Consider the following 12,442-nt stretch of genomic DNA (forward strand, 5'->3'; position numbering starts at 1 on the left):
ATTGTACTGTATAGGTACAGCAGGAATGGCCTGCAGTGAGATGTAGCTGCACAAAGCTGGGATGTATATATATATACTGAATATACTGCAGCTAACTGAATTAACTGCCTGCCTGTAGTATATTAGGAAGAGAACAACAGGAATGGTCTGCAGTGTCTAGCTGCACACTGTGCACAGGATACAGTACTGAATATACTGCAGCTAACTGAATCAACTGCCTGCCTGTAGTATATTAGGAAGAGAACGACAGGATCGGTCTGCAGTGAGATCTAGCTGCACACTGTGCACAGGATACAGTACTGAATATAGTGCAGCTAAATGAATCAACTGCCTTCCTGTAGTATATTAGGAAGAGAACAACAGGAATGCTCTGAAGTGAGATCTAGCTGCACCACTGTGCACAGGATACAGTACTGAATATACTGCTGCTAATTGAATTAACTGCCTGCCTGTACTATATTAGGAAGAGAATAACAGGAACGCTCTGCAGTGAGATGTAGCTGCACACTGTGCAGAGGATACAGTACTGAATATACTGCTGCTAACTGAATCAACTGCCTGCCTGTAGTATATTAGGAAGAGAACAACAGGAGCGCTCTGCAGTGAGATCTAGCTTCACACTGTGCACAGGATACAGTACTGAATATACTGCTGCTAACTGAACCAACTGCCTGCCTATAGTATATTAGAAAGCGAATAACAGGAACGCTTTGTAGTGAGATCTAGATAAACTGTATACAGTATATATATATATATATATATATATATATATATATATATATATATATATATATATATATACAAAGCCTGGAATGTATATATATACTAAATATACTGGAGCTAACTGAATCAACGGCCTGTGCAATCTAGCTAATTGAATCGCCTGCCTGCTCAATCTATCTAAATTAAATTAAATTACACTCTCTCTGTGACACTCTCTCTCTGCCGTAACACACAACAGAAGGCCGATGTGCAGGCAGCATTATATAGTGTGGGGAGGGTACTTAATCCCTTGAGCCATGATTGGCCAAAGGTACCCTGCCTTTGGCCAATTATGGCTCTCTGTGCTGACAGTGCTGTGATTGGCCAAAGCATGCGGGTCATAGTGCATGCTTGGCCAATCATCAGCCAGCAATGCACTGCGACTGGGCCGTGACGCTCCGCTCGAATTTGGTGTGAACAGCCCATAATGTTCGAAATTCGTCAACCGCGCGAACAGCCGATGTTCGAGTAGAACTCAAGATCGACTCGAACTCGAATCTCATCCCTAATAGCCATATATCCCTTCTGTTTGCAGGAGACATTACTGAAATATATTATGAGATGAGAGTGCTATGTGCCAGATACAAATACTATGCAAGTGTGTGTCACTGTTTTCACACCACAAACTCACACACCCTTCTAACAGGCTCATGCACATACTCCCTACCAGAGCTACCTGATTCTCATGTGGCAATGTGTATGCAGGTCAGGGTGTGGGTCCTTTTTTCTCCCACCCAGAAGCCATGTCCCCACCTTACCAATCTTCATCTCCTCCCTGAAGCGTTTCCACCTCACTCCAAGCAGTCTACAAACCGGTTGAACAGGTCGAAAGAAGAAGATGACAAAAAATAATAATACAGAGGTGGATCCTCCCCCCACCGTTATTTCACAACTGGTGCCTTTTCTGCAGACACTCATACCTCATCTATGCACGTTTGATCTCCGTAAGAAGTCAAAGAGGAGAACAATTCATCAAGATTTGGGCAATATACCTCCCACCATCGAAGCTTCAAATTAATTGGATTTTATATCAGTTCCATGTTGACCTTGAGAATACGTACACCGGTTTGTACAGAAAGTTTGGACCAAGCATCTTTGAACCTGCTAAAATATATGGAATTGGATTTCGCCTGGTAACTTTTCTTTGCATTTTATTTATGACTGAGAAGCATGGTTATTCAAAATGTCCAGTCAAGATACACAGACGGGATTTAAGTTCTGAAACTGTTATCTAGAAGACTACCTGGGAAATATTCATACAAAAATAATTTCGAGACTTTTCTATAATTTGATTTTATACTTTCAATCACAAGCAAATTCACAGTATTGGATTATATTAATACATCTTTACAATTTTTATAAAGATAACCTGGCCACTTTTTATGCATAGATTTTGGAGGATAATGGAATAGACGGATTGCGTTGGGACAAATGTGAAAACAATTTAAACTAGAAATTTCCGTGTATAGATTTGAAAACATTTGGATTATCTGACTCGAAAACAGGTATCAGGTGTGAAAATTTCAAGCCTCTATCTACTAGCAAGGTACAGTAAAGACGCTACAACTGTCAGCGAGTCAGATTACCAGATACATCCGGAGAGCTCCAGGTGGACAAAATGCCCAGGGCATTTCTGGTGAAGAAGTCCAGCCTGAAATTAGGAAAGCGAAACTGGGGAGAAGTGCCTGATGAGGACAGAGGAGAACTGTATATTCCAGGTGAATCATCCATTCCCTTTCATTGAACATTAGGATCCCATAGCTTGGAAGTACATCATTTTCTAATTAGTTCCAGTTACCTTTAATGGTACAGATCACTGGTAAAAGCTTTTGTTGGTGGCTTGTTAAGACACTTACGTCTTAGCAATGGTATATTAATCACTAAAGCTAGCAACTGCAATAATTGTTTGACAGTTACACTATGTACAAACAAACAGCCGGATATTCACACTGTTTCGCTATCACATGATTGTTAAACTTAAAGCGACACTAAACCCTATTTATTTTAGTTTTTTTTAATATGTTCAAGTATGTATTCATAACTCGAAAAAAGTATCTTCTATTGCTCTCTGCCTCCTCCAAGTTCTTTTTGCATCTGTGATCAGATCCCTCTTAGAGAGTGGCTATGTTTGTTCTCTGTGGTCACGTTGTAGTTAGACACCCTCTCATGCAAACTCCTGAGATGGACTAGGGACTATTGCATTTATATAACTAGATTCAGATAGCTTTACGCCGGCGTATCAGTAGATACGCCGTCGTAACTCTGAATCTACACCGTCCTAAATTTAAGTGTATTCTGGAAACCAGATATGCTTAAATTAGGCTAAGTCTCCTACGCCGTCGTATCTTAGGGTGCATATTTACGCTGGCCGCTAGGTGGCGCTTCCGTTGAGTTCGGCGTAGAATATGTAAATGACTAAATACACCGATTCAGAAACGTACGTGCGCCCGGGGCATTTTTTTACGCTGTTTACGTACGGCTTTTTCCGGCGTAAAGTTAGTCGAACAAATAGCTGGCCTAGTCAATATTAAGTATGGCCGTTGTTTCCGCGTCGAAATTTGAAAATTTTATGTAGTTTGCGTAAGTCGTCCGTGAATGGGGCTGGACGTAATTTACGTTCACGTCAAAACCAATACGTCCTTGCGGCGTACTTAGGAGCAATGCACACTGGGATATGTCCACGGACGGCGCATGCGCCGTTCCTTAAAAACGTCAATCACGTCAGGTCATTATCATAAAACACGCCCCCCTGTTCCACATTTGAATTAGGCGCGCTTAGGCCAGCCCATTTACGATACGCCGCCCTAACTTAGGAGGCAAGTGCTTTGTGAATACAGCACTTGCCTCTCTGACTTACGGCGGCGTAGCGTATATGCGATACGCTATGCCGCCTCAAAGTTACGACCACATACCTGAATCCAGCTAATAGTGTGCATAAAGCAGTGCATATCACTGCAACTAATGTGCACTGCTTGTTCCAAACAAATTTGAGAGACATAGAAAAGGAAAGGTTCAGGAGCTCACAGAGAATGTTACAAGGGGCAGACAATACAGTAATGCCGCGTACACACGATCGGAAATTCCGAAAAGAAAAGTCTGGTGTGAGCTTTTGGTTGGAAATTCCGACCGTGTGTAGGCTCCAATGGAATTCTTCTGTCTGAATTTCTGCCAAGAAAAATTTGAGAGCTGGTTCTCAAATTTTCCGACAGGAAAAGTTCTTGTCGGAAATTCCGATCGTCTGTATGCAATTCCGACAGTGAAAAATCCTACGCATGCTCGGAATCTAGTCGACGCATGCTCGGTGTTATATGTCACTGCGTTCTTGACAGTCGGAATTTGGTGTGACCGTGTGTATGCAAGACAAGTTTGAGCCAAAATTCCGTCTGAAAAAAATCCACGGTTTTCTTGTCGGAATTTTCGATCATGTGTACGCGGCATAAGAATGGATTACAGGAATATTAAGTAGTGAATGTGTATGGATTATTATCTTTGGATAATTGGATCAGGATATTGTTTAGTGTGACTTTAAGTAGACATAATTTCTATGTGAAATCACTTAGTGAGTTAATGCATCAGTTAAAGCATTCAGCATTTGTTTTATATCTTTGTTTTTGTGACATTTACCAGCATATGCAGCCCAAGCTACATAGTTACATAGTTAATCGGGTTGAAAGAGGACACAAGTCCATCTAGTTTAACCATAAAAAATATCATACAATCCCATATACCCAATTCTATACCCACAGTTGATCCAGAGGAAGGCAAAAACCCCAGCAGAGCATGAGATCCAATTTGCTACAACAGAGGAAGTTTTTTTTCCTTATACCCTAGAGGTGCTTATCGGATTTTCCCTGGATCAACTTTACCTATAAATATCAGTACCCAGGTATATTACGTACATTTTGGAAAGTATCCAGGCCATTCTTAAAGCAATCTACTGAGCTGGCCAGAACCACCTCTGGAGGGAGTCTGTTCCACATTTTCACAGCTCTTACTGTGAAAAAACCTTTCCGTATTTAGAGAGGAAATCTCTTTTCCTCTAGACGTAAAGAGTGCCCCCTTGTCCTCTGTGTTGGCCGTAAAGTGAATAACTCAACACCAAGTCCACTGTATGGACCCCTTATATATTTGTACATGTTGCTCATATCCCCTCTTAATCTCCTCTTCTCAAGAGTGAATAAATTCAGTTCCTCTAATCTTTCCTCATAGCTGCGCTCCTCCATGCCTCTTATCAGTTTGGTTGCCCTTCTCTGCACTTTCTCCAGTTTCCAGATATCCTTTTTGAGAACTGGTGCGCAAAACTGAACTGCATATTCCAGATGAGGTCTTACTAATGATTTATACAGGGGCAAAATGATATCTCTGTCTCTGGAGTGCATACCTCTCTTAATACAAGAAAGGACTTTGATCGCTTTGGAAACTGCAGCTTGACATTGAATGCCATTATTGAGCTTATGATCTACCAAAACCCCCAGATCCTTCTTCACTATGGATCCCCCCAGTTGTACTCCCCTAGTATGTATGATGCATGCATATTCTTAGGCTCCAAATGCATAACTTTACGTTTATCTACATTAAACCTCATCTGCCACATAGACAGAAATGTTATTTTTGAGAAAAAAGTGACAGTAATATGGTTTGGAACAAAGTATACCACTGCCGGCTGCAGTGCACTTGTAGCAACTGTGTGTGTGTTCTTACCCTGGAAAGGTGACTACTGTAACCCAGTTTGACAGTTTTAGGCCAGCTTCACACTGCTGTGTTGTGGTTTGGACGCAGCACGGGTGTATCCGCAGTTTTCACATGTTTTATCCATGGTTTTAACCGCAGCCCCACAGACTTTCTATTTGGTTCCACATTTTTGGCTCATTTTCAAAAAGCACACCAAAAGTACTGCATACTGCATCTTTGATGCGCTTTCAGAAAAAGCACCAAAATGCACAACCTAATAAAAAGTCTATAGGAACACTGCTAAAACCAGGGGTAAAACACGTGAAAACTAAGGATACATACATACATGATGTAGTAAAGCCTGCCTTATACTTTGATCCAACCCCTGTTACTGTTACTTTTTCTAAACAGCTTGGCTTGCATGCAAATGAAAATTAATAATGTAAATAAAAAAGATGATGAAAAAATTACTTCATGGTAATTCTTAATAATATTCTGCCTGTTCTGATGACTATACATTGAGCCTGGCTTCATATTGTAGCGATGTGAGAACCAACGCGATTCCAGCGCCTTTTCCCACATCATATCTCTCCCGCAGGCAGTTCACACTGCCTTCTGCGAACCGCTGCGGGTGTCAATACAATGTTAATGACACCCCCAGATCGGTTCACAGATTGCAGTGCGAACTGTGGATTTGGACATTAATCGGATCGCATGGGTGAGAACACCCATGCAATTGATCCGATTCCAGTGCGGGAAAAAAAAAAGTCCCTGAACCTTTTTTTAGGCAAATCCAATGCGAGTTCAGCCATACAACTGCACAGACATCGCATGTGATTGGCCAGTGCAGTGCGGATGCGAATCACATGTCTGATATCGCTACAGTGTGAACCCAGACTGAAAGCGGATTAAAAGTTATGAGTTACTGCACTTTGTATGTTCTCATTGCGCTTTGCCCTACTTAATTAAAGGATGCTTTCTCCTTTCAAATGTGGATTTGTGGAAATCACTAAAGGCTCTAAGTTTAAGGCTGGGTTCAAATATGTGGGGCCATGGGTTCGTGCTTGGGGTCTGGTGCACCGGTTTAGGTCCAAGTTTTTGCCTGAATTCGCACCTGAACTGGAACCAAACATGCACCAGACCCTTTTTCAATCCGAACAAGTGTAAACCGGCTCCATTGAGAACTTGTCACACTTGCCTGTCATGCGAATTGAATGCGGAGAAACCCGCATCCAATTTGCATATGTATGAACCCAGCCTAAAGCTAAATTCCAAATATGCATTGATTTGCATGTTTACATTCGTCCAGCTATGCATGGGTCATTCCTTACTGATCCATGGGGAAGCTGAATATTAACGTAGTAGGTATTGCTAATACAGCAACTTCCACAAGCTTATGGGTCTCATGCTGAGCAGCTGCCCTTCAACCTAGTAAACACAGGAGGTCGCTCACTTGACACAAGTGCCATTCAGAGAATACTTTACCTTTTCTCAATAAATGCAAAGCATTCTCTGATTGGATGCAGAGGCGTCCCTAGGGGGGGCAGAGGGGACCCTGACCCCCCCAACATCATGCTGTGCCCCACCATGTGCCCCCCAAAAAAAAAATATATATATTTTTTTTTTGAATTTTTGTATTTTGCTCCCTGAGAGGGAGAGCGCCCCCAGTCAGCTCTGCGGGGGGATTCCTCCCCCTCCCTGTGCTCGCCGACACTGCATAATGCAAGCACTCACACAACCAGATATTCTAGCCTGGGCCGTGTTTAAGTGTGTGCACTGCAGACTGCAGTACACTGTAATCACTGAACTACATTATCTCCATCCCTTCTGTCCCCCCCCCGATCTGTCTCCCTCCCCCTCTCCTGTTCTTTCAAAACATTCACAATTTACTTTCACTTTCAGTTAGGCAGATAATATATGGTGCAAATTTCTTTCCTGCATCCACAGATTGCAGGAAAGAAACTTGCATGATTCCCCCATCAACAGACAGTGGTGACAGGGGAATATCCCTCCTGCCCAGCAATTATATTCTCCCGACAAACAGTGATTATCACCAGTGGCTATACAGCAACCACTAGTGATAATTATAAGAGAATCTGCTCATTATTGGTTCAAATCTCAGCCAGTTTCTGCTGAACCAGTTGAGATTTAAACTGTCTATGGCTGGTCTTAGCTCTTAGGCAGCCCATACATTGATTAGCACTGTGGAGTGTCGGCTTCCTGGCGGGATTGGGCATGTGGGATTTCAAACACACCCGAGCCCATCTCTATTGGTTGTAGACAGTTGAGCTCCCTGCAGGTTGCTTAGCAGCAGTGGACCCTTCTCTGACATGCTGATCGGGATGCAATCCAGGTGATGCTCCCAGACAAATCCTAGTCATAAATATCAGTGATTTTATTGATCAAAGCCCACACTTTACAGGCATAGAGCCCACTTGGCTGCTGATTATACGGTTGATTATATTTATGTGGTTGTACTCTTGATGCTAATAAATACTGTGTTTATTAGATCTGACTGGGAGCATCACCTGGATCACATTCCGATCAGCATGTCAACAGAGAAGGTTATACAGCATTACTGCTGCTAGGTGACCAGCTGGGGGCTCGGCTCTCTATAACCAATAGTGCCAGCCTTCCCCTGAATGCACCCATAATGTCACCAGCACTTGGTCCTAATAGACTGCCGCCCCTGCCAAGGAGACAGACGGCAGACCAGCTCTGTAAATAGCAGGGACAGGACAGCTGGGGATCCCCACTGTGGCAGAACACCAGGGCCCGGTGGCAAGACAACCTTTGCAACCCTGATAGTTCTTCCACTGCTTTGGACCCTTATGTTTTCTTGTTGTGCTGGTGACATATATCTCTTGTTTTCTGCCACCCTGGGGGACCCCAGTATAGTAGGAAGGGAGCTCACTGCAGAACATGTGAAAGGGCCCATAGTGGGATCGTAGTAAAGGGCCCCAGGATATATATATATAATTGCATTTTATAGTTGGCCCCCCTACTTTTGTCCCTGTCCCCCCATGTGCCCCCCCTAAATATGAAAGCTGGAGACGCCACTGATTGGATGAGGTGAAGATCATGGCGTCACAACCCCACCTGTCCACCTCATCCAGAGAACACTTTGCATTCATTGAGAGCATGCAAAGTGTTCTCTGTATGGTGCCCTTGTCTAGTGAATGACCTCCTGTCTAAGCAAAAGGGCAGGCAGCGGACACAAGACCCAGAAGCCAGCAGCATCTGCTATAGCAGCAGTTTCGACTACAGTGATTTCCAATTTCCACAGGAATGGGCCACATTTATTACATTCATACTTAAAATGGTCCAAATTGGATGAATGTAACTATGCAAAAATATGCATACTTGGAATTCAGCTTTACAAAATTAGCTGTCTGAAGAATTCGCACAGGCACAACAAACGATCACCAAATTGTTTGTAATATGACTATCTCCATTGATTGTAAGCACCATCTAGTGGTCATAATGCAGTATTTTTTTTATTTTTTATTAAGGTATTTCAGGAAAATATCGCATTATGGTGACTTGCGAGGGCTGTGCCCCACAGAAGCGTTAACATTTATTAATCTACATAACACTAGGATTATTCATTGTGCCTGTCCAAATCTGCACAGTACGGGGCAGACCCACAAAGGAAGTACACGGCATATCTACTGATACGCCGGCGTACTTTCAAATTCTTTCAGGATTTGAACCGAGGACAAGTAAGTCACGGCGGCGTAGAGTATCTCAGATACGCTGCACCGGGGCAGATCTTTGTGGATCTGCCCCTACATTTTTTATACACAGAACCCTAAATCTTCACTCGTTTGAGTTAGGAGCTTCACATGCTGGGCACTGAGGGCCCACCCACTGATCACTGCTCTGTTCTGTAGTGATGTAGAGGTTGAAGGGTTTTACTTCCTTTTTATTCCCCTGCAAAGTAAAAGCATCGCATACTAGCCCATTGTCTTGCACTTACCTGCAAACGAAGCCTGTGATATCCCTGCTGCTTCCATCTTCACCCCTTTTCCTTCCGGGCCATGGATTCCAGCTCTGTGACTGGCCAGAGTCACGTGAAGTCACTCCCACGCATATGCGTGGGAGCTGACGGTCACGGCACAGGCCCTATAGAAACGGCACTTTCTTCAGTGCGCATGTGCCGATGATGTCGGCACAAGGGTATATATGGTAAATATCTCCTAAACCGTTCAGGTTCAGGAGATATTTCCAGAGCCTACAGGTACCTGTAGGTAAAAGTGGTGTGTAAGAGTTTACATACCACATACTATGCGACACACCCGGATGTGTCAGATAGCAGTGTTTTTGTCATTTGTAACGTATTAAAATCTGAAGCTTTCATTAAAATACCTGGTGATCCCTCCATGAAGGTCGGCCGCTCAGCATAAACGCCATTCTGAGAATGCTTTACATTTTTTGCATGAATTAATGCAAAACCTTCTCTGATTGGATGGGGAGGAGAGACATGGTGGTGCTGTCATGCTCTCCACCTCATCCAGTCAGAGAACACTTTGCATTTATTCAGCCTGTGCTGAGCAGCTGGCCTCCTGTGTTCAGAATTCAGCAGAGCAGCTGCTTGGCCTAGGACCCAGAAGCAATCAGAGATCACAGGGGTAGTGGTGTTTACTTCCGTTATTTACCAGCTTCCAGGGGCATTGGCCAGGTATGGTAAATGCATAGTTACTCTGGTCCAAGCTGGGCCAAAGTAAGTATTTATAAAATATCCATTCCTGGAATTCATCTTAACCTAAAGTCAATTCAGTGGGAGTAGACTTCCTATTGGTTGTAATGGGAAACTGCATTTAGCTCATTGCTTCTAGCATTAGAGGCCTTAAACACCGGGGTGCTTAAGAACGCAGTATGCATTTTGAAAAATGTATATCAAATTTTTAAGGCATTTTTAATGCGCTTTTGGTGTGTTTTCTGGATTCCGGACTCCCAGCACGCATCTGTGAAACTTGGACTTACAAAATGCACCAAAAACGCACCAGGGGTGCATTCTTTAAGCGTCTTTGGTGCATTCCCATTGAATTACAATGGAAGTTGTGTTTTTAGTGCTCTTTTGAAAAGTGCACCAAAGATCCAGTCTTTTTAAAACGCAGTGTAGAACAGTTAAATAATACTTAAAGAGGCATAACAGTTCAATAGGATTTAAGGGGTCAATCATTTTTATGTGCTTATTTTACTCTGGAACAGTGCGTTGTACAGCAGCAAAAGTGCTTATTGTAGAAACCTGTTAATGTTAATTTAACATTTAATTAGGAAACTGAAATAATAGTTGTGTGATTTATTGAATGGAGAGTTTATCTCAAAGCATTTGTCAAGAAGAATAGGACTGTAACATTGTCCATTGTTCCTATATTCTGCTAATTAGGAATGTGAAAAGTAATGTAGATGCATATTCAGCCTGTAATGGCCCGTACACACAATCCGAATATCGGACGAAAGCGATCGTCCGATAAAGAATCGTACGATTTTCGGATCGTGTGTACACTACTTTCGAGAGCCGATCACGACAGTTCATCCGATATTATTCGATCGGACATGCACGAAAATTTTCCTCGTACGATGTCAGATCGTACGATTTTCGTTTAGTCAGTACAGTTGATGTCCGAAAATACAATACAAATACATTACAACACATGACATCACTTCCGATAATTTTTTTCGCTCGTACGAGAATTTTCGTGACTTTAATAACCTATTTCATTTTACTTGCGACTATTAAGCGAAAAAAGTCGTACGATATTCGGATCGTGTGTACGGGCCATTAGGGATCATTCAGTCGGCAGATGTCGTCCTCTGACAGTCAAATATTTGTTTGACTGCCAGAGGACGTCACGTTGAAATAGAGAACCCTGTAGGTACAGCTTGCTGTTATGAGTTAATTAAGCAACAACAACATTCTAAATTAATGCAAAGCAATCTGTAATTGGGCGAGGTGGCAAAAAGGTGTGGTGATGTCACAGTCCCGCACCGAGCGTGCAACCTCCTGTAATCACTAAGCAGCAGGGCAGCTGCTTGGAACCCAGAAGCTAGCAGTGATGACTGCAGTAGCACTGTCTACGTCAGTGATTTGCAGATTTCATTAGATCTTACCAGGTATGAGATATACATTAATTACATTGTCCAAGCTGGTCATTTCTAAGTATGCAATAATATCCATACCTGGAATTCAGATTTAAGTTCACACAAACATCATATGCACAATGCACCCTGAGTTTATGTTTTAAATCTCCTGTGCTGGACACATTATTACTGATCCTTGGTGGACCCAGTAACAGGAATACTTGTGGCAGCATTAGGGGTCTTATGATTTGTAATCTGACTTTCAGAAACACCCACCGTGGGGTTGGTTTAATAAAACAGGAGAGTGCAAAATCTGGTGCAGTGCTTTATAGAAACCATTCAGCGTCCATATTTTTTTTTCTCTCAAAACTTAATTGGACAAGCTGAAGTTAGAAGCTGATTGGCTACCATGCACAGTTGCACCAGATTTTGCATACTCCAGTTTCAGTAAATCGACCCCTGTGTACCTTTTTTTTTTAAAAGTCAAAGTACGCCGCGTACACACGACTGTTTTTCATGACAAGAAAAATGCCATTTTTAAAACTGGTCATTAAAACGGTAGTTAACTCACCAAACGGAAAACGATTTAACCAATATAACAATCTAATAGCCAGATTCAGGTAGAGTTACGCCGGCGTATCAGTAGATACGCCGTCGTAACTCTGAATCTGCGCCGTCGTATATTTAAGTGTATTCTCAAATTGAGATACAGTTAAATCTACCTAAGATACGACCGCCGGCGCCGTCGTATCTTAGCTGTCTATTTACGCCGGCCGCTAGGGGCGTGTACGCTGATTTACGCCTAGAATGCGAAAATCAGCGAGATACGCCTATTCACGAACGTACGATTGCCGTCGCAGTAAAGATACGCCGTTTACGTAAGGCGTTTTCTGGCCTAAAGATATTCCACCAAAAAGATGGC

General features: G+C 42.7%; 1 protein-coding gene across 1 annotated transcript in view; it reads left to right on the top strand.

Annotated features, from left to right (window-relative positions):
• Positions 1 to 1,480: 1,480 nt before the first annotated feature.
• The window catches only part of OVOL1 (ovo like transcriptional repressor 1), a 31,477-nt gene continuing 20,515 nt past the window's right edge, over positions 1,481 to 12,442 (top strand). Inside the window, exon 1 of the mRNA XM_040328897.1 lies at positions 1,481 to 2,480. Within this exon, the coding sequence (XP_040184831.1) occupies positions 2,381 to 2,480 (100 nt within the window). The 5' untranslated portion in view covers positions 1,481 to 2,380. The remainder of the gene's footprint in view (positions 2,481 to 12,442) is intronic.

Source organism: Rana temporaria, chromosome 11, assembly GCF_905171775.1.
Source record: "Rana temporaria chromosome 11, aRanTem1.1, whole genome shotgun sequence".
NCBI classification, from domain to species: domain Eukaryota; kingdom Metazoa; phylum Chordata; class Amphibia; order Anura; family Ranidae; genus Rana; species Rana temporaria.